The 27,579-nt window shown below is 54.8% G+C and overlaps 1 protein-coding gene across 7 annotated transcripts in view; it reads right to left on the bottom strand.

The window, feature by feature from the left end:
• Window positions 1-1,054: 1,054 nt before the first annotated feature.
• NDRG4 (NDRG family member 4) overlaps window positions 1,055-27,579 on the bottom strand; it is an 89,785-nt gene continuing 63,260 nt past the window's right edge. For 5 of the 7 annotated variants that reach the window (XM_054048721.1, XM_054048722.1, XM_054048719.1 and 2 more), the window contains 13 exons: window positions 21,477-21,597; window positions 20,787-20,849; window positions 19,442-19,502; window positions 18,135-18,221; window positions 16,874-16,930; window positions 15,868-15,971; window positions 12,727-12,783; window positions 12,585-12,636; window positions 11,423-11,470; window positions 9,997-10,032; window positions 9,634-9,685; window positions 7,914-7,952; window positions 1,055-5,709 (listed from right to left, as the gene is read on the bottom strand). In XM_054048721.1, the coding sequence (XP_053904696.1) occupies window positions 5,555-5,709; window positions 7,914-7,952; window positions 9,634-9,685; window positions 9,997-10,032; window positions 11,423-11,470; window positions 12,585-12,636; window positions 12,727-12,783; window positions 15,868-15,971; window positions 16,874-16,930; window positions 18,135-18,221; window positions 19,442-19,502; window positions 20,787-20,849; window positions 21,477-21,597 (932 nt within the window). In that variant the 3' untranslated portion in view covers window positions 1,055-5,554. Of the gene's footprint in view, window positions 5,710-7,913; window positions 7,953-9,616; window positions 9,686-9,996; window positions 10,033-11,422; window positions 11,471-12,584; window positions 12,637-12,726; window positions 12,784-15,867; window positions 15,972-16,873; window positions 16,931-18,134; window positions 18,222-19,441; window positions 19,503-20,786; window positions 20,850-21,476; window positions 21,598-27,579 lie in introns of all 7 variants that reach the window. The other 2 variants (XM_054048725.1, XM_054048720.1) reach the window with 2 other exon arrangements.

Genomic DNA, 27,579 nt, shown 5'->3' with positions numbered 1-27,579 from the left:
TATTAAATTTGCAGATGATACCAAACTGGGAGGGATTGCAACTGCTTTGGAGGACAGTGTCATAATTCAAAATGATCTGGACAAATTGAAGAAATGGTCTGAGTTAAACAGGATGAAGTTTAAAAAGACAAATGCAAAATGCTCCACTTAGGAAGGAACAATCAGTTTCACACATACAGAATGGGAAAAGACTGTCTAGGAAGGAGTACGGCAGAAAGGGATCTAGGGGTTATAGTGGACCACAAGCTAAATATGAGTCAACAGTGTGATGCTGTTGCAAAAAAAGCAAACGTGATTCTGGGATGTATTAACAGGTGTGTTGTGAGCAAGACACGAGAAGTCATTCTTCCGCTCTACTCTGCTCTGGTTAGGCCTCAGCTGGAGTATTGTGTCCAGTTCTGGGCGCCGCATTTCAAGAAAGATGTGGAGAAATTGGAAAGGGTCCAGAGAAGAGCAACAAGAATGATTAAAGGTCTTGAGAACATGACCTATGAAGGAAGGCTGAAAGAATTGAGTTTGTTTAGTTTGGAAAAGAGAAGACTGAGAGGGGACATGATAGCAGTTTTCAGGTATCTAAAAGGGTCATAAGGAGGAGGGAGAAAACTTGTTCACCTTAGCCTCTAAGGATAGAACAAGAAGCAATGGGCTTAAACTGCAGCAAGGGAGGTCTAGGTTGGACATTAGGAAAAAGTTCCTAACTGTCGGGGTGGTTAAACACTGGAATAAATTGCCTAGGGAGGTTGTGGAATCTCCATCTCTGGAGATATTTAAGAGTAGGTTAGATAAATGTCTATCAGGGATGGTCTAGACAGTATTTGGTCCTGCCATGAGGGCAGGGGACTGGACTCAATGACCTCTCGAGGTCCCTTCCAGTCCTAGAATGTATGAATAAAACCCAGTCTGACCAGCCTAGATACTTCTCCAGAGTTGTTTACCTGCCCTGCAGTAATCACCCCCCTCCACCTCGCATTTTGGTCCCTGGGAGAAGGTTAGTACCCCCCACCCACACAAAAATACACATAACACTGATAAATACAAAAGCAGGAGAGTCTGCTGGGTTCTTCTTAATGTCTTTATTAGTTTTCGACACAGTAATCCTTTCTACATCAACCATTTTTTCTTCCATTTTACATTTTTGTAGTCGTCTGTAAATACCATGGCATCAATGCAACTTTCTGAGCATCAACCATCTTAATGCACAAAAATATAAGGATTCACCTCATACAGAAGTCTGAAATTCAGTAAATTCCACCTTAACCAGGAAAAAAGAAAAAACTCAAAAACAAACCCAGAACAAAATTACAGCCAGAACACCTTAAATGTTAAAACCACACATTTGTTACCAGTTGCTACAAGAACGAAAGAAAGAGGGGGGAAAAAATCCAATATATATATTATGTATAGGTATTTATATATATATTATCTGAAAGGACACACTAAAAAACAAAAACAAGAAAAATTGCAGCAGTATCTACAGTAAAAAGAATTCCTACTAGCTTTCAAACATTCACATTTAATGTTCAGAAGGAAGCACACGGAAAAACAGAGTCTGGGACAAACTAATACACAACAGAGAGTTTCTAGAATGCTTGTGGTGATGTCATACCATTTCAATGCACTATGTGTGTGTGTGTGGCGTGTGTGTTCTGTATTTATCCAGAGACGCACACTCTCCTAGATAGCATATGCGTGAAAGAGACAGCGTGTCTGGAACACCATGGGATGTTGAATGCTGTTTCTCTTTTTATCTCTAATAGAATTTCTTCTTGCTGCTAGTATGATCAGCTTTGAATCTGTTCCCTCCAGCTCCTAGTGTGGCAAGCCAGGCAGCTGAGGCGCCCTGTAGGGGCTGTGTGGTCACAAAGGACCAGAATGGAAGTTGGGTGTGTCAAAGGGACTGGAGACCCAGCATCTGAGATGATGCGTGCTCAGTACCTCATTAACTGGCTCTGCAGCGTTCCAGTGCAGTGAGTTGGCATTTACCGGCTGAAATGGCACAGAATGCCACTGGATGTGTTCCTCATGGGCTTCTGTAGTCCCTTGGACTTCATCTTATGGTCCATTTCCCCCCTCCTCTGGCCCAGGGGCAATGCAACAGGAAGGGGAGGGTTCTCATCCTGACATAAAAAATATGGCACTCCCATGCGGGCGTGGCTCACGCCTGGCCCACTGGTTTGTGGCCTCCCTCGGCAACTCACTTTTGCCTGGGACATGGTGGAAGGAGACAGTGGCTGATCCCGGGAATGTCTTGCACACATGTCAGCTCTTGTTTCTCTCCCTGCCCCCCAGGGCTGGTGCAAAAGGAACTGTTCTAGAGCCATGCAGAGGGACTGCACGTGGGCTGTACCCAGCTGATGCTGGGATGGTGTTTTGGGGGCAGATCCCCACAGCCAGGTGACCCTGCGGGGCTAATATGAAGTTTCGGCAGCCCTTACATACAAAGTACATGATAACGTAGCTCCCCTTACCCCAGACGCCCTCCCAAGCACTCCTCACCCTCTACATACAAGCGCTGACAACCAAGGGAATCCCATTGACGGGTGAGACTAGGGAAATTGCCACTCCCAACACACCAACTAGTAAACCCTGGAACAAACTGGCTAACAAGCCATTTACCGGATGGAATCAAAAATGCTCAGCTGCATGTCATGGGCCCTGTACTGCTAACAGCTCACAGAGATTCTCCTTTAGCTCGAGTGGGTAGGGCTGGGCTTTTGGAACAAGAGGATCTGTGTTCAGTTCCCCGCTGTCGCCAGGACATTCTGAGCAGCCATACAGCACGGAGACATGGATTTGTTACAGTGCAATTTGCAGTCACATCCTGTGCACCAGACCCAAACCACTCTGAGCCCCAGCTCCTCGGGACGGATCACAGACATGCAGGAACCTAACCAACTCGGAATGGATCCAGCCACAACACTGAGGAAGAACCAAGCCCTGGACAGCCGCTCAGCATGGAACGCCAAGCGACAAATGAGTCCGACACAATGAGAATGGGGCATGCGGGGAGAGGTGTTGGCACTGGGTGTTTCCCACCAGAATCTGGGGAGCAAAACACTGACTGATGCAGACTCACATATCCCCAGGAAAGCTGGTACCCACTTGCCCTGAGTCCACTGTGCCAACCACAGCAACACTGGCACAAAGCCAAGAAACCAGGCCTCACGCCTGCCTAGCAGTGGGCATAGGATGCCAAGTTCAAAGCCCAACTCACCTAGACTAACAGTAAACAGAACAAGCTGGGACAAATTACTGACTTCATTCAGCTAGTAAAGGACACACAGTCAGTCGGAGAGACGCATTTCTGGAGTCCAGGCTGCCTGCTTGTGGGATGCACACAACACCCAATGAAGGCATGGCCCAATCACGTAAAGATGCCTCACCCATTCGCTAGAACTTAGCCCAGTTGTGGTAGGTGCTGTACAAACCCCCTGGAAGATGCTTTTGTCCAGTGCTTAATTTGTGATGAAAGCGGTACCAGGGCAATGTTTTTACTTTCATAACGGATGTGGCAAGCCCAGAAGTGCCGGGGCTCTGAACTGCCAAGCCTAGAGGTGCCGGGAATCAGCCCTGGCGGGCTCTGGCACAAATTAAGCCCTGCTTTTGTCCCTTGGGCGGGCTATCCCCAGCACATGGCCTGTAAATACGACAATCGTCCACCAACAGAGCACAAAGCAGCAACAGAACAAGAGCAGCTGCCCCCCCAGCCTCTGGACCCTTCCTCTAGGTTCCTGGAGCGTTTGCTTCTAACAGCCTTTCTGGAGAGCAGAAACAGAGCTCACGTTAAGGGAGGGAGAAAGAACCTGCACAGGCAGCAGCCCTGTCCTGGAAATCACCCGCCCCTGCATAGGTGTCCTCCATTCTCTGGCCCCAACATCCTGCTCTGGGCGCCGGGAAGGAGCTTTTCCCTTGTGAACCTTGGCTCGGTATGGGAGGGAGGGGGAGGCGCAGAGGCTGCCGAGGAGTTTAGTCTGGTTTTGGTTACTGTCGTTGATTGTCCTTCTTGCAAAAAAGAATTGTACAGGGGACGTGTGTGCGCACAAGTCACAAACGCACGCACGGGCACCCCTGGGCTCCGTACCGCCACGGAGCACCCGGGAGCTTAGTTTATAGCACTGGCTCGTGCGCGACTATTCATTGGTTCGAAATGCGTCCGGGGCAAATTTAAGATCCTGTGACTTGGGCGCTTTCTCGGCACCAGAAAGGGCAGAGCTCGCCAGGTCTCACTGCGTGTAGGTATTTCTTGGGGCATTGTTATTTTTATTATATGTTTTGACAGATCTCACCCCGGCAGCATTTGGGTGTCTTGTAGGGGAGGGGCTAATGCCCAGTCCTCATGACATGTCACTTCCTGCCTTAAAACAATTCTACTTCCTGTTTTGGATGGACAGGCCAGAGGGCTAGGAAGGAAGGCCCCGGGGAGCCATTCTGCAGAGCAGCTACCTTCCGTATTGCTCTTTCCACGGCTAGGCAAATGCTTCGTTTTCAGCATGACCAGGATTAAATCCCAGTGGGCAGCGACATTTTAAAACCCGGATTTCTCAAGCCCTTTTTGTTTCTTCCTCCCCATCTCCCACATTAACCCAACGATGCATGGAGCCACCCTGGGTACCGCTACCAGTGACACTCAACAACATGGATCCGAAGAAGTGGGCTGTAGTCCACGAAAGCTTATGCTCTAATAAATTTGTTAGTCTCTAAGGTGCCACAAGTACTCCTGTTCTTTTTGTGGATACAGACTAACACGGCTGCTACTCTGAAACCTGTCAACAACATGGAGTGTTTAAGCCATGTAAACGCTGTGTGGGGCTTTGCCCCCTCTAGTGGCCGAACCATTTATAGCAGTTTAGGAGCGTACTATGGCTAATTGAGGTGGTCTTTTTAGTTCAAGTGGTAGGGATTCATGCTTTTGGCTCTTGGGATCCTAGGTTCAATTCTCCCGGGGGCAGGTCAATCGGAGAAAAAAAAAAAAAAAAGACGGTGGTGATCAGTGGAAGGGGGGGGGCATGCTACATTGAACTCTGAGCAGTTTATTTAAACAAACCAGCCCAGATTGTTATGAACACCCCACCTCAGGTGACAGAATTGTGATGAGCCTTTTGGTGACTATGGACACGTACGGGATTACGTGCTTGCTTGAGCTTTCCTGCCGCTGGCCAATTCGCGGACACTTCCCCCCCAGTGACCTTAGGAACCCGAGCCTTCGGCTAACACGCTACGTAAGTGGCGGGGCCAAAGAACCCTACGGACCTGACCACTGGAGAGATTTGTTACTGCTGGACTGACAACAGGATAACGTCACTAATTCAAAGTTGCAGCTATAGCTAGAGGTGGACTGAACCGTTGGTCTTACAATGGTACTTCCCATCTCCCCTTTTTTATGTAATATTAAAAGGAAAAAAAAAATAAAACCCGACGAGAAAGAAAATGAACCCCCGACACGGTAACTGTTGGAAGCCGAACAGGATGGCCGTTTGGATGGTGACTCGATGCAGAACGATGCTAAATGTCTCCGGCGGAGGAGGAAGAGGAGACAGCGGAGGGACCAAAGACCTCAGCACGATACCTCCATGGTGTGGTTGATCTGCCCCATGGCCTCGCTGCTTTCCGAGTGGGTGCAGGCCCGGGGGTGGTTGCCATCCACCGAGCTGGCGCTGGTGAGGGAGGCAGTGCGGGAGCGGGCCAGCCGGGTCATGCTGGCCGAGGGCACTGGGGAGGGAGGGGAGATAGGGGACAGAGGGAGAAAAAGATGGTTAGGGATTTCACCCGGGGCCTGCAAGGAGGACTCGAGCAGACACGACACACAAGCAAAGCTGACACTGGTGAAGTGACGGGCTCTCCAACCCGCCGAGTGAAGCGCCATTCTCTCAGCCTCTGCATACTGAGATGCCAGCTTCCAACCGCTCAAGCTTGAAGCATGCGGTGTTACAAGAGACGAGCTGCTGCCGGCCTGTGATGGAGGGCAGCGGGGGTCCATGAATCCATCTGTCACTGGGATGGGGGGGTGAGGTGGGGGGAGACGACTCCTGCTGCTAAGCCCAGATATCTGGACTGTGTGGGAACAGACTATTAGAGGGGCTGCAGCCCAGCCTCCAATTCCCGGTAGGAGTTTGCACGGGAGGTTTTAACACGTGATATTTTGCCCCTTTGGGCAGTCGGGTGTCCTAAAGACTGAGGCTCTGGGCCTTAACACCCAACTGGTTCGCTAGCTGGTCTGTGCGCAGAGCCTCTGATATGGCCGTGAAAATTCCCACGCACAAGAACGCCGGAATGCCACTGTGCACTCACCATGATCGGGGCTTCGGTGAAACGTATCCCTCCTAGTGCAACGCACAAGGGGTGGTGACTTGTCTTGTGCCTTAAATGCAGGGGCAAGGAGGTCTCAGCCTTCTGCACTGCTCCACCCTGCTTTTCAATCACTGTGCGGTGCCATTTTGCCCTATAGGGCGTATTATCCACAATGGGGACCCTGGGGGTTCTGCCTGGCACTGCGGGAAGGGAACACTGACTTGGAGCTGCTCCCTACAGAGAGGGTATAATAGGGGAGACCGTTCAATGCTAAATGGACATGGGAAATGGGATCCGTCCTGTCCCCATCCTGTCAGACTTGGACCCCCCACTGCTACTAGAACCCCCCCGAGCAGATGTCAGGAAGGAGACACCCCCGCAGCAATGAACTAGTGCAGCTACATTTTGTGAATGCGGCTTATTCCCAATGGATGTGGGAGTAAGAGCCAAAGTGGGATGGAAGCCACATTAGCCCACCTGTGCCATTTGTCTACATCCGGGGGGCCATGAAAGCAGGCTGGTCTCTCTCTGGCTCTCATGCACTAGCCCCCTGCTGGATTTCAGAGTCCCAACCCCACGGGGGAAAGCTGTAAGCCCACCACTCCCCCAACATCCGGCAGACGCTCTTCTGCCGTGATGCTGTTCTGAGATTCCCATCTGCATCAGGTTTGGAAAGACCCTACATGTGCGGCCAAGAAAAGCAGCTAATTATTGTCATGGTGGTGTTTCCATAGTCCCCAGCGCACCATCAGGTGGGCTCTGAATGCACTTTACCAGGACAGGACATCCCTAAATCGTCCCTGAAACAGGGGGCATGTTCACCAGGACCCCCTGCTGCAGCTGAGCCGGCGTCCTGGGCCGCAGAGCAGCCACGGGGTCTCCTCCCTGGTTTGGGGTCCCAGGTTAAGCAGCCTTCTCCTGCCACCCTGGGAGGGGATGGAGAAGTGGCACAGGAATCGGCCCCTCCCCTCCCCACTAACACCTCTCCAGCCTTTGCAAGCAGCTCAGGGCGCGTGTCAGGTAGGCAAGCGAGGGGCAGTAGCCCTGGGACCCCTCGAGCCAGGCTGCTTCTCCAGTCGAGGTGGGGGCAGCAGCCTGGACCCAGCCGGGGAAACATGGAGCATCCCTGAGCTTCCCAGCTGGGCTCCCACCCTTACTATCAACACGCACAAGCAAAATCCACAGCTGGCCGCTAGCCCTGGCGAACGGAGCACCCGGCGGCACCAGCCCCTGCCAGCAGCAGGAGTGGAGGAGGCTGCCATGAACAGGTGCCCCTTAATGCCTATTCCCAGCTGCGGGTAGAGATCCCAAGGGCTCGGATTCCAAGCAGGGAGGGTGCTCCCCACCCTGCCTGCCTCCCCCAGCAGCTATTCCCCCGCCCCCGCCGCCTAGTCCCGTCCCCATCCCTGGCTTGGCCTCTTCCACAGCTTGCCTGAGACTTTTCCACTCTGGGAAGCCTCTGCAGCTCTTTCTGCCACCGCTCCTCTCCTGGAGAGGGTGGGACTGGAGGGCGGCTGGGGGCGGGCATGGGAGCACAGCCCTCCCCGCAGCGATGCACATGGAGTTGGGGGACGGGGGCGCATGCAGCGGATGGGGAGGAGGGTGAGCAGCAGTGACAGGGGTACCTGCTCCTCCACTCAGCCTCCGATCCTTCAAGTACGCAACTAAGGGAGAGACAGAGAGCGGGGGGGAGGAGGGGATTAGGGGGAGACAAGAAACGTTGGGAGAGAAAGAGAGCGTCAGCATTCGATCTGCCCCAAAACCAAACAACTGGGACGGCAACCACAACACGGAGAGAGCAGGAGGGAGAGAGACAGATGACAGGAAGGATTACGCGCACACACACACACACACCATCTCTACGCATCCACACACCCCATCTACACACACATGCACATACCCACCCTATCTCTACGCACACACCCCCACACCCCATCTCTATGCATCCACACACCCCATCTACACAGACACCCACACCCCATCTACAACGCCTCCCCCCCACACCCCATCTACACAGACACGCACACCCTGTCTACACCCCCAGGCCCCCTGTCTACACCCACACCCACATCCCCCGTCTACACCCCCTCCCACATCCCCCATCTATACACCCCCTCCAACTACCCCCTCTATCTATACTCACACACGCTCGCTCTCTCCTGGAGGCTAGCCCAGGGATGTGCACAAGGCAAGGAAAGTCGCAATCTGACTGGACAACGCTCACCCCCATGTCTCTGCCTGTCTCCCAGAACCATCCAACGGACCGCACGGGTCTCCGCTAGGGGCAGCCAGAATGAAGCGATGCTGGTTCCTGGCCACCCCCCGGAGACCCCAGAGCGGCCAAGGCCTGAGAGAGCAGAGGGGTCAGGGGAATCTCAGCTCAGTCCCAGACTCCTCCATTCCCCCAATGGGGAATCAGAGCTGGCGCTGACACCCCCCAGTGCCAGGCCGGGTCCTGTGGACAGGCCCCTTTGTCCTGCTCGAAGGTGGCAGCAGTGTCGGTGGCAAGGGGGCTGCTGGGCAGCAGGTAGGGTAGTGCTGGGCCTGGGACAGCCCCCTCCCCGCATTCCCCCGCTACCTGCACTGCTTCGCAAGGAAGTTCTGATGCCCTTTGCTGTGGGGCCTGATTCTGAGGTGCCCGCAGCTCCCACCAGGCAGTGAGAGCTCAGCACCCAGGGAAACCAGGCCCCTTGGGCTGGGACTGGCTTTTTAAGGGCTCTCTGCCCTCCTGCCTCCCTCCAAGGGACTACCTGCCGCCCCTGTCCCCGGAGAGCAGAGCAACGCTAATTAACCTGCAAAGAGCAGGGACTGAGCACGGTGCCCAGAGAGCCCATGGGAGGCAGCCATGCTGTCTCACTGATCTGTGCTTTTCACACGCACCCCCTGAGTGCCGAAAACCAGCTCGGTTCTCCCCTCCCGGGTTCCCTCGGCCCAGGAGCCTAGCAGGGGCTTCCGGCCCAGGGCACACGCTCACACAACGGGCAGTGACTCTACGCAGGCAGGACAGGGGGCAACTTAATCAAACAGCCGTGCTGTCAGCACAGCGCCGTGGGGGCAGAGCGCCGGTGTGCTGGGGGCTCCGGGCACCACACCGTGCCAGGCTGAGTGTCGCACACACACAGAGATGGGTACCCCCCTCCCCCACGCCCCTGTAAGCATGTGCCCAGCCACCCACCTGTGCCCTTACACACACAGTGCAGTGGGAAAGACAACTACACACACCGGCATGCACAAACGTTTACACACCGGCCCATGTGTAGGGCACATTCCCACCACCCTGCGCACACCCGTCCCCCCCAGGCAGATCCACACTCACACCCACACACACCTGGCACCTGCACTTACTGTAACCCATCCCTTGCAGGAAGTACTTAAAGGCCTCGGTCAGTTTTCCGGGCTGTTGGAGGGGAAGAGAAGAAAAACAAGGCTGAAAGGGCAGGAGGAGACGCTGGCTGTTGTTGAGACACAGACTGAAGCCCTCCCTCACCAAACCCAGGCCAAGAGACCCCATCCCCAGCAGCCCCTCCCCGGTAACCCCCCTTCCCAGGCCACGAGGCAGGGATCCCGCTGCCCCCTCCAGCCCCACACACACACAGACACCTCTGCCTGCTGCTCCAGGAGCGGCACGCAGCCAGGGTGGTGTGGGGCTGAGGACCGGGGTGGGGGGAGGGAGGAGAAAGAGCGGGGGCGGGGGGCTGGAGGACTCACCTGTGTGACTTGTGGGAGCCCCCCAGAGTCAGCCATCTGGAGGGGAAAACAGAACTCTGTTAGCGGAGGGCCCCAGGGACACCTCTACTGGCACCCGGGCTCAGAGTCCAGCCCCCCACCCCCATCCCACCCGCTGCATGGACATTTCGGTGGCTGCCGGGGCAGTCTGCAGGGACCCTCTTCCAACCTGGCTGCGCAGGGGGCACCCAGCGAGGTGGGCATGGGCGCTCAGGAGAGGCGGGGGGATGGACAAGGTGCCCAAAGAGCCCTTTCCCTGCTAGAACACCCCAGTCATCTGTGTGCGGGGGACAGGCCGCAGGGACACGGCGGGGCCATTTACTGCAGACCACTCCTGCGAGAGGTCAGCCGTGTCCATGGAGGGACAGCTAGCAAGTCCTGATCCTTGAGTCCAGCTAGCAGAGCTGTTGGGGGAGGGGCAGGCAGGAGAGATTTGGCATAACGGGGGGAAGGGGAGCTGTAGGGCGAGACTGAGGGCCGTTGGCAGAGCTAGGGGTGGGGGGTCAGGGCTGGTGTAGCAGGGGACTCCAGGGCAGGACTGAGGGGCGTTGGCAGAGCTGGAGTGGGGGCAGGGTTGGTGTAGCACGGGGGCTGCAGGTAGGGTGACCAGATGTCCCAATTTTATAGGGACAGTCCCGATTTTTGGGTCTTTTTCTTATATAGGCTCCTATTACCTCCCACCCCCGTCCCAATTTTTCACACTTGCTGTCTGGTCACCCTAGCTGCAGGACAGGATTAAGGGGCGTTGGCAGAACGGGGGAGGGGGGGGGGCAGGGGTTGGTGTAGCAGGGGATTCCAGGACAGGACTGAGGGGTTTGAACGGAGCTGGGGGGGGGGCAGGGCTGGTGTAGCGGGGGACTGTAGGGCGGAACTGAGGGGCGTTGGCAGAACTGGGGGGGGCAGGGGTTGGTGTAGCAGGGGACTCCAGGACGGGACTGAGGGGTTTGAACGGAGCTGGGGGGGGGCAGGGCTGGTGTAGCGGGGGACTGTAGGGCAGGACTGAGGGGTGGTGGCAGAGCTGGGGGGTGGGGAGCCAGGTCTGGTGTAGTGGGAGGACTGCAGGGCAGGATTAAGGGGCGTTGGCAGAGCTGGGGGGGGACGACAGGGCTGGTGTAGCAGGGGGACTGTAGGGCGGGACTGAGGGGCATTGGCAGAGCTGGGGGGGGGCAGGGTTGGTGTAGCAGGGGGACTGTAGGGCAGGACTGAGGGGAGTTGGCAGAGCTGGGGGGGCAGGCTGGTGTAGCAGGGGACTCCAGGGCGGGACTGAGGGGCATTGACAGAGCTGGGGGCAGTTTCGGGAGAGGAATAGCAAGGCAGGCCAAGAGGCGCTGGTAGAAATCAGAGGGAGAAATCTGCACCACTCATCCCCGGCTGATAGCCAGCCAGACAGCTAATGGACCCAGATTACCTTCAAGAATGTGGTGTTGATTGGATCCAGCTTGGAGTTACACTCCACCTGTCAAGGAGAAGAGCAGAGCTGAGGAAGGTCAGAGAGCAGAACGCTGGGGATTCCCGCCACACCTCCACGGCAAATGTTTTTAACCATTGGAACTATTTACCAGAGGTCGTGATGGATTCTCCAGCACTGGCAACTTTAAATCAAGACTGTCTGGTTTTCTAAAAGATCTGCTCTGGGAATTAGGTTGGGGAAAGTCTCTGGCCTTGGAATCTATGAATCGAAGGCTGCCCCACCCTCTGACTCTGTCCCAGACCGGCCTTGCTCTCCGTGCGCCCAGAGCTAATTCTCCTTCCTGGGGCAAGAAAGCAAGACAGAGAGAGACAGAAAGTAGCTGAGGGATTCCTCCATTGGCCTTTGCAGTTGGGTTCTCCGAGACAAAACGCCCTGTGGCTGCAGCATCCATGCCAGGTGGGGCTCGGCTCAGGGTGAATCTGAGATGCAGGTGGAGGCTGGGACTTGGAGAGAGCAGTCTTGCCTGCAGAAAGTGTCCTGCAGGGTGGGGCGACGGCTCCCCAGTGTCCGTAGGGAAGGACTGACTTACTCTGTGTCTGCCTGCAATGGGGAGCAGTAGGGGGCGGAGAAGGGAAAGTGGCAGGGATGGGGGGATGCAAGGGGGATGGGGGGAAACTCTGTGGAAAACGGGAATTCGTTCTGCAAAAAACCGGGAGAGCGGGGAGAAGAGAGAGAGATGCTGAGAGAGAGGGAGAAGAAAGGGACGTACAGCAAAGGAAAAAGAAAATCAAAACGTCGACAAATTTTGTTTTTCAACCCGCTCGAGAAGAAACCGACTCTCAGGGAGCGAGGGAATGAGAAACCGCTCGGTGGAGAAGAGAGAGCGGAGGTGCAGCGGGGGGAGAGAATCTGGCGTCCTGCCTTAGTCTGGGGAGCCGGTTTAAATCTCCCTAGCGTGAAGGCTGGTGTATCGGAACAGCCTGAAAGTGGCACAGGATGGCAAGGGTCTGGGCAGGACACGACAGCGCCCTAGGAATGCCCGCTCCTGCCAGGAGGAGAAGGTGTGCTGGTGGCAGGCTGGGGAGGGGTGTCTCTTGTCTGTGTCTGGGCATCCGGTGACCCTCCTAGCAGGCAGCATGGGGTTTAACCCTTTACTCACCACCCCATCTTCGGCAGGCGCGTTGTCCCCCACCACCAGCATGACGGGGCAGCTGGAAACACCAAGAGGAGGAGAGTGGTCAGAGGCTTGGTCTTTAACACCCGGTGCAATTCAGCCCCACTGGGACCAGCGTGCGACTTACCGAAGTGTTTTCGCATTGGGGACAGTCCCGGGCCGGTTAATGTCCAGGTCTCTGCGGCTGAGGGGGAGAGAGGGGGGCCAGAGGTTAATGCCCCAGAGCAAAATGGCAGAGCTCCCAGAATACCCATAGACAAAGCACGCCGGCAGCTTCCCCGCCCTGAAAGCGCCTCTCCATCCGGACACAAGAGGGCAGCAGAACCCAGCCCAACTCATGGAAACGTGGAGTGATGGTCTCCGAACCCCAGCACATACCACAATGGCAAACTCTTGGCACAAGCGCTGAGTTCCCAAGGTCAGAGGGGTTAACGGGACTCTTGGCCGTCTTCCTCCTGCCATTGCAACCAGGCGTACCCCACATGGCCCCAGGCCTGCAGCAGGGCCAAACCACTTGCCTGACACCCGCTGCCCAGAATGGGGCTGACCGGTTTGGCCCACCATCCCCTGCCCAAAGCAGGGCTGGCTCACATGCTCCCCCATTCCCCAGCCCAGAGCATAGAATCACAGAAGGGTGGGCCTGGAAGAGACTTCAACAGGGCATCTAGTCCAGTCCCCTGCACTGAACGCAGGACGACATAATAACTAGACCATCCCTGACAGGTGTTTGTCCAACCTGTTCTTAAAAACCTCCAATGATGGAGATTCCACAGCCTCCCTAGGCAATTTATCCCAGTGCTTAATCACCCTGACAGTGAGGAAGTTTTTCCTAGTGTCCAACCTAAACCTCCCTTGCTGCAATTTAAGACCGTTGCTTCTTGTCCCATCCTCAGAGGTTAGAGAGAACAATTTTTCTCCCTCCTTGTAACAACCTTTTATGTACTTTATTGTGTCCCCTCTCAGTCTTCCCTTCTCCAGACTAAACAAACCCAATTCTTTCAACCTTCCCTCATAGGTCATGTTTTCTAGACCTTTAATCATTTTTGTTGCTCTTCTCTGGACTTTCTCCAATTTGTCCACATCTTTCCTGAAATGTGGTGCCCAGAACTGGACACTATACTCCAGCTGAGGCCTTATCAGCGCGGTGTAGAGCAGAAGAATTACTTCTTGCGTCTTGCTTACAGCGCTCCGACTAATACATCCCAGAATGATGTTCGCTTTTTTTGCAACAGTGTTACACTGTTGACTCATATTTAGCTTGTGATCCACTATAACACCCAGATCCCTTTCTGCAGTACGCCCTCCTAGGCAGTCATTTCCCATTTTGTATGTGTGCAACTGATTGTTCCTTCCTAAGTGGAGTACTTTGCATTTGTCCTTACTAAATTTAATCCTATTTACTTCAGACCCTTTCTCCAGATCGTTTTGAATTTTAATCCTATCTTCCAAAACACCTGCAAGCTCCCATCTTGGTATTGTCCACAAACTTTATAAGTGTTCTCTCAATGCCATGAAGATATCGAACAGAACCTGACCCAGAACTGATCCCTGCGGGACTCCACTCGTTATGCCCTTCCACCTTGACTGTGAACCATTGATAACTACTCTCTGGGAATGGTTTTCCAACCAGTTCTGCATCCACCTTATAGTAGCTGCATCTAGGTTGCATTTCCCTAGTTTGTTTATGAGGTCATGCGAGACAGTATCAAAAGCCTTACTAACGTCAAGATATACCACATCTACCGCTTCCCTCCATCCACAAGGCTTGTTACCCTGTCAAAAACAGCATTTAGGTTGATTTGACATGATTTGGTCTTGAGAAATCCATACTGAATGTAATTTATCACCTTCTAGGTGTTTGCAAATTGATTGCTGGATTATTTGTCCCATTATCTTTCTGGGTACTGAAGTTAAGCTGACTGGCCTGTAATTCCCCGGGTTGTCCTTATTCCCCTTTTTATAGATGGGCACTAGATTTGCCCTCTTCTACTCCTCTGGAATCTCTCCCGTCTTCCAGGAGTTTTTGGAGATAATCGCTAATGGCTCAGATATCGCCTCAGTCAGCTTCTGGAGTATTCTGGGATGTATTTAATCAGGCCCTGGTGACTTGAAGACATCTAACTTGTCTAAATAATTTTTAACTTGTTCTTTGCCTATTTTAGCCTCAGATTCTACTTCGCTTTCACTAGCGTTCACTATGTGAGACGTCCATTCGCTACTGACCTTCTTGGTGAAAACTGAAACAAAAATGGCATTTAGCACTTTCGTCATTTCCACATTTTCTGTTAATTGTTCCTCCTCGCTCCTCGAGTAATGGGCCTACCCTGTCCTTGGTCTTCCTCTTGCTGCTAATGTATCTGTAGAATGTTTTCTTGTTACCGTTTAGGTCTCTAGCTAGTTTAATCTCGTTTTGTGCGTTGGCCTTTCTAATTTTGTCCCTACATACTTGTGTTATTGGTTTATATTCATCCTTCATAATTTGACCAAGTTTCCACTTTTTGTAGGACTCTTTTTTGAGTTTCAGATCATTGAAGACCTCCTGGTTAAGCCAGGGTGGTCTCTTGCCATACTTCCTATCTTTCCTACGCAGGGGGATAATTTGCTCTTGTGCCCTTAATTATGTCTCTTTGAAAAACTGCCAATAATTGATTTTCCCTTTAGACTTGCTTCCCATGGCTCAGATCCCTGAGTTTGCTAAAGTCTGCCTTCTTGAAATCCATTATCTTTATTGTGCTGTTTTCCCTCCTACCATTCCTTAGAATCATGCACTCTACCATTTCACCATCATTTTCATCCACACTGCCTCCACTTTCACATTCTCAACCAGTTCCTCCCTATTTGGCAAAATCAAATCTAGATCAGCCTCTCCCCTGATGGCTCTCTTCACCTTCTGAAATAAAAAATGGTCTCCGGTGCATTCCTAGAACATGTTGGATAATCTGTGCCCTGCTGTGTTATTTTCCCAACAGATGTCTGGGTAGTAGAAGTCTCCCATCTCCACCAAGTCATGTGCTTAGGATGTTTAAAAAACTTCTTCTTCCTGGTAAGATGGTCTATCATAGAGTCCAGCCATCTGCCTGCCATCTCCAAAAGCTGCCACCCTCCCATTCCCACCCTGGCGCCCATCGCCCTGCCCCACCCTGGCCCCAGCTAACAGTGGCCATTAGCCATGAGGCACAATAGGGTCACCCCGTGAGGTCCTCACCCTCTGCCTGGTCTGCACGACAGGAGACGCGTGCCACTGCGGAGAGGTGAGGGGGCCACTTACCTGTTGTACATGTTCCAGAACAGCTGCAAGTTGTATTGGTTCACCACACTCCCGATCTGCTGCCGATAGCTCTGCACCAGCTCCGTGTTGCTCACCAGCTCTTCCTGTGCAGGGGGGGCGAGAGAAACGAGAGATCAGCCGGCCCGCGGCAGGGAGGAAGGGCTCAGCATGTGTGGTATGCAGGAGGGACAGGCTGGGGGGAATGGGGACTGATCTGAGTGCAACAGGGGTAAAAAGACCCAGTTTCACCCAGGATCACCGGGGTTGGGGGGCCCCTATGTCCTAGGCCCTCAGCCCACAGAGCATTCACACCCTGCAGGGCTGTATTTGCGGGAGGGGAGTGCTAGTAACTAACTCCCGAGATTGGCCTCTGGCTGCCGCCATGAGACGGACTGAAGCAGCAGACCTGGGGTTTGGGGTCTGAACACGGCCCAGTGCCTGGGTCCAGGACAGGGGTTCAGCCCGCTATAAAGGTGAGGCCACTTGAGACACTGGGAGTCAGATCTGGCTTCAGTTTTCCAAGAGTTGGGGCTGGCTCCTGGGGATTGGTTCTGACCCATAGTTTGTGCTGAAGAGGCTGTAGTCTGGGAGAGGGAGCAGAACATGCATCGCCTATGGGCTGTGGGGCCCTCCAGCTCTGCATCCTGGGGGAGACGCCCCACGTTGTGCCCTACAAATCCAGTTGTCGATGGGCCCCTCCAATCCATCCTGGGCACAAGCGAGCAAAGCACTCACATCTGTGCTCTCTTCGGGGGCCTGCATCTCATGGCAGCCCTGCAGCTCTCCTCCCCCCATGGCAGGGGCAGGGACACAGCCCAGCTACAGACAGGACCGGAGAGGGAGGCATCTCTTGGCCTGTTCTGCCCCCATAAAGCAGCCCCAGTTGCTGATCCAGTCCAGCCGTTAGCTGGCTGACTCTCTGCCTGGACTGGGCACTGGCCCTCTCTCCGCCAGAGTCTGATCTGAGCAGGGCAGCTGTGAACGTGTCCAGTGCTCTCCCCCTTACCTGGCTGAACAGGTGAGACAACACGGTGTCAGGCAAAGAGCTGGTCAGGCCAGAAAGCTGCGGACAGAGAACACCAGAAGCGTTATGCTGATGCCAGGCCCCACTCACGCCCACCCCTGCACCTTCGCCACGGGACCCCTCCTCGCGATGGTCACTGGAGCCCAGAACCTGTTGAGCCGGGCGGGGAAGAGCAAACAGCTGCTCCAGCTCGGACCCATCGGAGCAGAAAGGGAAAAATCTGCTGCTCAGCAAGTGAAGAGGAAGGGTCCGAGACCATCCTGTAGCCCAGGGCTGGGTCAGGGAAGAGCCAGATGATGGTCTCTGCGGTGAGGTGATCGCCCATGCCTGGAGCTTCTGTACCCTGGACTACCCAGGTCCATGTCCCCGAAGGGCTGATCTCGGGGATGCTGACTTCTTTAACCCCTAGGGCAGTGGTCCCCAAAGCTTTTTGTCCGTGCCTCCCTCCACCACCTTACCTGGTCCATGCCCTCCTGGGAGCCACAGTCGGGGCTAGGGGCTATGGTTGGGAGTGGGGCCAGTGCTGCAGCTGGGGCATCGGCCAGGAGCGGGGTAGTAGTCAGGGCTGGGAGCCAGGGGCCGCGTCCGGGAGCAGGCTCGCAATCGGGGCTGGGGGCTGCAGCCAGAAGCGGGGCCAGGAGCTACGGCTGGGAGTGGGGCCGGGGCCAGCTGGTGGCTGAGGCCAAGGCCGGACCTGCAGCTGGGGCTGGGCCGGAGTGGAGCAGGGGCCAGAGCAGGACTGGGTGGGGCTCCCTCCCTGCCCCCAGTCGGGGCTGGCCAGGCCCTGCTGCACACTCCCCCCAGGGGGGCACACCCCAGAGTTTGGGGACCACTGCACTAGGGGAAGCAGGCACGGCCCCTGCACACTCCCAGGACAGCTCCATGGGTGGATCTGCAGGCAGGAGTCGGCCATGGGAGACTATTTTAAACCCAATGATCCGCGTTATTCCTTCCCACTCCCAGCTCCCTCCTCTCCTGAGCATGGAGGCCTCAGTCAAGGCCGTGCCTGAGGAAGACACTGTGTGGTGAGACCAGGCAACACGGGCTGTGGTTAGTCTGCAAGCTGGGGAGCCAGACAGAACCACAGGGTGTGTGTGTCCCCAGTGGCCTCATGAACGAATCCCCTTTATATTCATTACAGCTGAGTCCTGGCTCTCCTGTGCCCCAGGAGACCCTGCCAGTGCCTACGCCCGCTCCAAGCGATTTCAGCCCAGCTGGCATCTCAGAGGTGGACGCTGCTCACCTTGGTGGCTGCCCAGTCAATCCAGCCTTTGCCGTTGGGGTCGATGTTCATCAGGACGAGCCCTTCCACCAGATCCGGGAAGATCAGCTGCAGCCAAGCAGACACAGAGCTATTGCTCATGGCCGTGGTGCGACGGGAGAGGCCTATGCTAGGGGGGGCAGTTAGCAGATGTGTGGAGATCTTTTACTGACAGTGACGCCCTTCTCTGGGGGCAAGGGATGGGTGGGAGACCACGTCCTCGGACGGACCCTCCCACCACCTTACGACACGAAACAGGCCAACCAGTGCCAACGAGGTAAAAGCTTTGCACACCACGGCTCTGCCCCTCTGCCCACAGAGAATCTAGAACAAGGCAGCCAGGATCCCTCCCTGCAAGGCCTGGGAGCAGGGCATGGTACTGAGATGGCTCTGGTAGATAACAGGCCCCTGCTGCCAGACAAGGGGAGGGCATCCACGCTCCGCCTGCTGCACCTCCCTGCACTCTTTGACACCAAGGAACTGCAGGGATAGAAGGAACTGCCCTAGGGTGACCAGACAGCAAATGTGAAAAACCGGGACAGGGGGTGGGGGGTAATAGGAGCCTATATAAGAAAAAGACCCAAAATCAGGACTGTCCCTATAAAATCGGGACATCTGGTCACCCTAAACTGCCCTGAAATGGCAGAGGCCCTTCCTGTCGGCCTGAACCCAGAGGGCTGTCGCAGGCAGCTCCAGGACCCAGCCCCAGCCTCTCGTCCGTGTGACTCATAAGTGCCTACAAGATACCCCCAGCTTTATGGCTCCCGAACATCCAACGTGAACAGCACCATCTCCAGCTCTCTCAGCGCCCAGCCAAAATCACCCCCTGGATGAAGAGCAGCTGGCTAAAGCCGAGCTCTGGCGAGATGCTGGTTGGATGCGGGCCGTACTTTGAAGCACTTGTCTCCTCTCTCAGATTCCCCACTCCTAAGAGAATCTGGTACCCCAAGGCTATGGGCTGACATTGCTGGGGGATCCTCAATGCTATTGGATACTCAAATAGCCACAGTGGCAAAATACACCCACTTTGATTGGCCAGGAGGTTGTGTTCCATCCTACCAGAAACAGCCGTGGCTACAGTTATCCACACATTGATGACCTCCTTTCAGGCTTGATTACTGCAACTCCTTCCACCCAGGACCGAGCCCCATGCCCTGAGAACGCTCCCGCTGGTGCAAACGGAGCAGCTCTCCCTTTGCCCCCTGACCTCCCTCGGAAGTGGGTCACACCTGCCCTGCTCTATCAGACCCTGGGTCACTGCAGAACGCTCCCAGCCAGGGGTCACTTACAGCAAACTTGGCCAGGACATAGGCTCCTGCTCCCACGCCGATTCCGATCACGTACTTGAACCTGAGAAACAGAGACAGAAGTGTCCCTGTGCAGCTCCCAATAGTCCTTGCTAGGCCAGTCTGGCTTTTTAAGGAGCCTCTAGGTAAGGCACCCGGAGCAGCAGAGAGAGAGGGAAATGGGGCCGAGGCAAGAGGAGGCGGTACCTGGGAGACATTCCCATAGAGCCCTGGCCGGGTCTCCGCATCCTGGGCTCCTTTCCTGGCTCTCAAACCCTGTGCAAACAGAGCTCCTCGTAGCGTATAGGAATTGGGTAGCATCCCTTTAAATAGGTTGTGAGCCCTCTGATAGTGCTCACTATGTTCTGTGTCTTAGAAGCCGCCAGAAACAGCTATACATGACATTCCTTCTCGTCTGTTAATAAACCTGCCGCCCGTCTTCCCTCTCTCGCTTTAATGGCAGCGTCTGATTAACAGAGCCCGTAAAATCAAGGCCAGACGGGTAGGGAATACGAGCATCCTGTGACTGTCACTGCAGCGTCGTCCTGAGCTGCGAAATCCAGTCTGTGGGCTAGCTCTGCACCTCGGAGCGAGAAGGCTGCTGCCCACGGAACCTGGCCAACTGCCGTGCTAACCCCCTCAGACACTGCTCCGCCAACGTGCCCCTCACCACGGGGTGAGACAGGTGTTCAGTCCCCCTTGGCTATTCCCTGAAGGAAGCCAGCTAGAGCCAGACGTCAGGGTGGCTTTGGTGAGGTGGGAACTGGAGACCTCCCAATTTGTTCCCAACAAGGCACCGATCAGCTGCTTACTACTGACCTGGGCTGGAGTCAGACCCATGGGCCAGAGGGGACAGGCCCTGGGGTGCAGTTCCAGGCCCCTGAAATGGAGGAAGCAGCTTCCCTTGTTCTGTGCCGTGAAGGTGACAGCACAAACCACTAGCAGGGGACAAAGAGCGGGAGTCTCTTTTGGCTCTGAGGTGACTCCGCACGGCTCTCCCAGGGCGTGGAGGGGATTGACCTGGCTCACCAGGGGGTCGCCGAACCATGGCCGAAGCGCTGACTGTTCTCAGCTCCAGCCAAGTGGACAGAGCAGGAGAGCAGGGAACAGGCTGTGAAACCTGGAACCCCTAGTGACCCGGTGTTCTTAGGTCAGTGGTGCAGTGCAGGCGTGGGTGCTTTGATCCCCGTTTTTCAGCCAGGCCCAACCCTGCATCGCGTGTGCATCCCAAATGCCACATTATGGTTTCTACCTCCCTACGCCCCCTGCCTGCCCCTGGCATTTTTCTTGGCATCCCACCCCTCCCTGCTGGCCCCACGCCACGAGGTCACCGGCCCCTGACACTTACCCGAAATGCTGGACCACACTAGGGAGCATGGCAGCCAACTGGTCCATGGATGGAAACTGGTACCTGAGGGCATGATGGACACACAGTGAGAAAAGCAGAGTTGGGGCAAGGCCCCAAAGTGCCCGTACAGGGGGATCCCAGGTCTTGGGGCCAGGAGAGGCTCTGGGCACCTACATAGCTCTTCCCCTCCCACTCCGCACTGCCTGGCCCCTCCCTCCCTCCCAGAGCAGGGCACAGCCCAGCCCTTTCCTTCCCCCCTCTAGGACAGACACAGCCATCCCCTTCCTATTCCTCCCCTCCCAGGGTGTTGGCCATGCCCAGGAACCCACCGGTCCCCCTTCCAGCCCCTCAGCCTGGCACAGCCCTCTTCCTATGGCTACGCTAGGAGCAGTGCTGATGTGCTTGGGAGGAGGACGTCCCCATGATCCTGGCCCTTCTAGGGGGTGAGGAACCTGACTCCCCTTCAGAAACGGGATGCTCTGTTGGGCCCAGGATGAGGGAGGCAGAGTCCCAAGTGCGTTGCTCTGCAGCGCCTCCTAGCAGCTGGTACAGGCTGGACGTTCCCGGCAGGAGAACCCACCTTATGAACCAGGGGAAGGAGTCGGGAAATCAGACCGAGACCCTGACCATGAAGAGCTGGGCTCTCCATGAGCAGCATCCCAGACAGGCTGGCAGGGCTCGGGTACCTACCCCTGTGGGAACTGCGACGCTCCAGCCTGCTGCCCTGGTGCATCCACGTGACACACCACAAAGTGCTTGGTGATCTCCTGCATGTCCTCGAAGTTGAAGAATGTGTTGAAGCACAGCTTGTCTGCACATGGTCAGGGGGGAGGAAGGGGTCAGAGTCCAAAGGACAAAGGGGAAATAAGATCAGAGGCAAAACATCAGCAACCCTTTAATTAGGCATGGAATGATTCAATTTTTAGCAGTAAATGCCGGTAAACCGTCCATTTCACTGTACATGCGCAAACCAATGAAAATATTCCCGTCGATCCTGATAGAAATGGACAGACTGGCAAAGTGAGAAAAATGCTGCCTGCGAACAGGACAGTTACACTTGGGATATTTTGACGTGTTATTGTAATGAATTGTCTGCCCCCCCCATTGTTCAGCCCATTCATAATTTCCTGCAACGGTGACAATGCAAATAAAAAAATATGTTTAAAAATGCTTAAGAATAAACATCAACACTATCTGTCGAAATGATAAAACCATAAAAATGGCATTCTGCCAAGCCGACATTTAATCAAGATGAAGGCTAAAGAAAACAAACACATGGAGAGACAAACGCTGAGAGACAAATCCTGGCCATCAGCTGCTGCTCTCAATATCTAGCCAGGCTCTGAGGTGCAGAGCAGATGTGGTATCCCAGGTATCTGACTCCTGGATGGGCCTGACTCGCCTTTCACACCTGCCCCACACTAACACTGCTGACATCAAGGGTGTTACTCCTGATTCACACTGGGGTAAACGAGATCAGAATCAGGCCTATTCTCTTCTCAACATCTCGTGTGGCTTTCCCTGCTATGCTTTACTCACCCACCGCTAGGGGAGACAATGTGGTCTAGTGGTTAGCACACAGGTCTGAGAGTCAGGATTCCTGGTTTCTACTCATGGCTCTGCCACTGACTTCCCATGTGGACTTGGGCAAGTCAGCAAGGCCAACATGTTCAGACTTGGGGGCCAAAAATCAGGCACCTACATAAATGGCCTGATTTTCAGAGCAGCCGAGCATCTGCAAAGCTGCGTGGCACTGAGAATCAAACCACTCTTCGTGGGGTCTGTCTAGTCCAGGGGTAGGCAACCTATGGCACGCATGCCGAAGGCGGCACACGAGCTGATTTTCAGTGGCACGCACACTGCCCGGGTCCTGACCACTGGTCCGGGGGGCTCTGCATTTTAATTTAATTTTAAATGAAGCTTCTTAAATATTTTAAAAACTTTATTTACTTTCCATACAACAATAGTTCAGTTATATTTTAAAGACTTATAGAAAGAGACCTTCTAAAAACGTTAAAATGTATGACTGGCACACGAAACCGTAAATTAGAGTGAGTAAATGAAGACTCGGCACACCAGTTCTGAAAGGTTGCTGACCCCTGGGCTAGTCATTTGGATGTCCAATTACAGGCACGCACATTTCAAAACTGGGCCCGTGGCGTGGGATTTTCCAAAGCATCTAAGTGACTTGGGTGAACACGTCCCACCAAAATGCTATTGGGCTGAGCTTGTGCTCCTAACACCCCTGGGCTCTTTCAAAACTCTCATCCCCTAACTGTTGTAAGCCTCACTTACCTAGCCCCTGGGAATGCCCGTCTCACAGGGGCTGGTTAAGCTTGTTCCCATCCCCCCCCTCTCTCTGCGAGCTGTTCCCTTCCCCCCTCTGCAGTGCTTCCAAGGTGACCTTCCCGCAGCAGCAGCTTGCCTCCAGCCTGCGATCAGGTGATATCCACTCTGCTCCCATCCAGTCCTCCTCCCTCCACACAGCCCCAGCCAGCTTCTGGGAAACAGCAGGGGCTGCTTTCATACCCAGGCAGGCCTTCGGTGAATGCCCCATCCCGAGGGGAAGCCACCGGGAAGGTCCCAAAGCCCCCATCACTTAGGAACTCTTCCCCCTCCCATTGTGCCCGGGAGAGCCCAGCCTTGGGCTCCTTGTCACAGCTGAGCAAGGAGGACAGGAGAGACGCCCATCTCTGGGCAGGGCTCCCTTTGGATCCCATCAATGTTCCCCTCTCAGCTCCAGGGTGAGCGATACAAGGTCCCCCCTTTGCTCCCAGCCCTCACCTGTCTGAGGAGAAAGTCTGATTCAAACCAGAGCTGGCTTGCGATGCCCGGGCCCACAGCTTCTTAGGGAGGCCTTGCCGGGCCACAGAACTGAACACAACCCACCAATGCCCCTGAAAACATTCACACCGGGATCCCGGGGGAAAGAACAAACCTCTGGGCTCCTCCAAGCAGCTGGGGCGGAGCGGACGGGACGGGCAGCGAACATCACGGCCTCCAGGTCTAGGCCAGTGGTTTGAACATGACCCAGGCTGCCGCGAACCCAAGGCTATTCCGACCTACTGGCTGTTCCACGGCCTTCGGGAGAGGTCCAGCTCGGAGGCCACAGCTGTGTATACTGGGATCAGGGCCGGCTCCAGGCACCAGCCGACCAAGCACGTGCTAGGGGCGGCACCTGGTATGGGGCGGCCAATCTTGGGGTGGTGGGGGCGCTCAGGGTTTTTTGTTTTTTGGGGGGGGGGTTCGGTCGGGCGGCACTGGGGGTGGGGTGGGTTGTTTTTGATTCGGCGGGTGGGAGCGCTGGGGGGGGATTCGGCAGCAGCGCTCCGCGGGGGGTGTGTGTGTGTGTGTGGCGGCACAGTGGGGCGCTCCGCGGGGGGGGGGGGGGGGGGGGCGGTGTTCGGCAGCGCGGCTCAGCAGTGGGGGTGTTTGGCGATGCGGCGCTCGGCGGGAGGGTTCGGCAGCAGGGCGCTCGGTGGCAGGGTTCGGCAGCGGGGTGGGGTGTTCGGCGGGCTCGGCAGGAGGGTTCGGCAGCGCGGTGTGGTGCTCCGCGGAAGGGTGTTCGGCGGCGCTCGGCGGGGGGTTCAGCGGCACGGCGTTCGGCGGTGCTCCAAGGGGGGCTGGGGGGTTCGGCGGCGCAGCGCTCTGTGGGGGGTTGGGGGAGTTCGGCGGCACGGCACTCTGGGGCGGGGGGGAGGTGTTCGGCTGCGTAACGCTCCGTGGGGGGTTGGGGGGGGTTGGCGGGGGGTGTTCGGCTGCGTGGTGCTCCACAGGGGGCTGGGGGGTTTGGCGGGGGGGGGTTCGGCGGCGTGGCACTCTGTGGGGGGGCTAGGGGGTTCGGCGGCGCAGCGTTCCGCGCGGGGTTGGGTGGGTTCGGCGGCATGGCACTCCGCGGGGGGGGGGGTGTTCGGCTGCGTGGCGCTCCGCGGGGGGCTGGGGGGTTCAGCGGCGTGGCGCTCCGCGGGGCGTTGGGGGGTTGCGGCACGGTGCTGAGGGTGTGTGTTATGGTGGCGCTATGGAGGGCGGCACTCTTTTTTTTTTTGCTTGGGACGGCAAAAAAGTTAGAGCCGGCCCTGACTGGGATTGCCATCATAGCAGCCAGGCCAAGAACAAAATGGGTCATCGAGACTCTCCCACATTCTCCCCAGAGGGTCAGAACTCTGCTCCCCAACCCAGCGCTCTTTGCCGGCACTGAATTCACAGCTGACCAACCATCCAGCTCCCCTCTGGCAACCCAGCAGCATTGGGCATTGGGCTGGTTTGCACTGGCTGGCTGCCTGCGTCCCACTGTCCTTTCTCCCGGCCCATCTGCTGTGCTGGTGTGAGCGCCCCGGGCAGGGGATCGGTTTTGGTGATAGGCTGCTCACAAGACTGGAGTGGGCGGGGAGGAGAAGGGAAAGAGAGTGTGATGCACGCATGGGCCCCGCAAGCCAAGACACAGGCTGATCTTGACCGGGTCCCTTTGTCTGCCCTCGAATCCGCCACTGCTTGGGCCTGGGAGGGGCAAACGCTTTTAAACACTAGCAGGCTGATTCGGCACAGCCTTGTTCCTCATGTCTCATGGTCACATCAAACCACGTTTGCCAGCTCTGCGCTGTTGTACTGGGCAAAAAAACGAGGCAGGCGTATCAGACCTCCCTCCACCTCTCCTCTAACCTCCTCCCTGTTGTAGTCCGCAGGCCGGAGGCAGGCATTGCTTTCTGCAAGCTGTGGGACTGCGTTAGTATGGGAGAAGTACTATTGATTTACACCCATAGAAGTGGTAGCAGAATCGGAACCGTTTCAAACTAGCTGGCACATCCCGTCCCGGAAGGCAGCATTCACCACACTGCAGCCACCAGCATGTCTAGATAGAAGGGGGCATGGAGCAATATTCACTTGCTTCCAATTAACTGCAGTGTGAAATTCCCTTTGTCAAAGCAGGGCTCTCTCAACAGCCGTTTCATTTAGGATGAAGAACAGATTTATTATAAGGTAAGGAAAATGCCATGTGATTACCCAACAGCTGCAGGCTGTGGTTTAAACGACCATTTTTACGCCATTCTTAGTTGAATATATTTTGAAGAAGCCAGATGGCGATTTTTAAATATACAAGTGTCTCACATAATCCAATATGAATGTGCTCAGAGATTTTGGATTTTAGAATCCTACACAAAACGTCATCTGCCAGTTTGGGATTTGGGCTCCTCTGGACTCGGCCTATCGCAATCCCCACGTACTATTTTATTTGAACAGCAACTTTGGAGGGTCTTCACTGTCTAGGAGGCAATAATTCTATCCTGGGTTAATTCTGAAGTGGAGCCGGGCAAGATTTTTCAACCAAAACTTTTTTTCAGCAAAAAAATGCAGATTCAGGGCACCAAAATGTTTCACAGATTTGTGTTGGATTTGCCGAATGGTTTCAGCTGAACCCCCCCGCCCCCCTAAAGTGTGGAAAAACCAAAAAGGCTAGTTTCAACGTTTTTAAAAACAAAACTTCTTGATTTTTCAGTTCAAGATTTCCCTTAATTAAAAAAAAAAAAAGTCAAAAATGTTTTAAAAGGGTCAATACTGAAATGTGCAAAACATTTTGTTTGGACAAAATCAAAACTCTCTGACCCCAAAAAAAACGGCTTTCAACTTTCTGATTCGGCAAGCATTTCAAGAAAGTTTGGTTTTGGTTCAACCCGCAACAAAATCCCCCCCCCCCCCCCCCCCCCCCCCGGTTTTCAAAAGTGCCAGAGAACTGAAAATCTATTAATCACCCAACCCTACTTTGAAATCCTCAGGGGTCCCTACCCAGATATGATTATTGCTGAGTCATAATTATACTCAGCAAGGCTTACCCTCCCCAGAATGGATGCAACCCTTTGGTGTTGCTACTTTGTTTCACAATGGAATTGGATGGGAAGGGCTTGGATTCTCTCGGAAGGTAAAAAACAACAGCTGTTTTAGGGACAGGCGCTGTGGCAGGCTGTAGGGATTGCAGCAAAGCTAAAGGACAGGCATGAGGGTCTATCCTGCAGCCTCAGACCTCACTGGCAAAGCTCCCCTGGATGTCAGTGTGAGAGGACAAAATCAATCATCCCTGGTGCCAGCTGCAGCTTGGAAGATCTCAGTTACATATTCACAGTTTGAGAAACCTCTGTATGGTGCTTATGCAAATCCATGTAATCTGATTGATTAATCACAGCTGCCAATCAGACTACAGTCATTAACATAGTCCGTAGATACTGCTCGATGACCATACAGTGATGATGCTGGCCCCACTGTAGTCAATGGCAAAACTCCCATTGACTTCAATGGAACCTGGATTTCACCCACACTCCGGTTTGGGGAATTGCGTTAATACAATTTTGTATCAGGAACTGTACTGGAGACAATTCCATCCTGGTTTAATCAAAAATAATCAAGTATCAGAGGGGTAGCCGTGTTAGTCTGGATTTGCAAAAAGTGACAGAGTCCTGTAGCACCTTATAGACTAACAGACGTATTGGAGCATAAGCTTTCGTGGGTGAATACCCACTTCATCAGACGCATGTAAAAATAATCAATTCACCAGGAGACGGCGATGGGATAGGAAGGACAGGTTGGTGGGTAGGGGGCTGGATTGGGACTCAAAAGACCATGTCTCAGCCAGACTCTTTGGCTGCGTATATGCTGCAAACCTCCTCCTCCCCCCCCCTCCCCCCACGGCAGCAAGTCTCACAACCCAGATTAACTGACTCAGGTCCTGAGACTCACACTACGGAGCTAAATATAGCAGTGTAGACGTTCCCACTAGGGTGCTGAAACCGGCGGAGGAGGTGGG

The sequence above is a fragment of the Malaclemys terrapin genome, chromosome 14, assembly GCF_027887155.1.
Source record: "Malaclemys terrapin pileata isolate rMalTer1 chromosome 14, rMalTer1.hap1, whole genome shotgun sequence".
In the NCBI taxonomy this organism is placed as follows: Eukaryota; Metazoa; Chordata; order Testudines; family Emydidae; genus Malaclemys; species Malaclemys terrapin.
The sequence above is the reverse complement of the archived record's forward strand: the minus strand, read 5'-3'. Positions and strand labels throughout refer to the sequence as shown.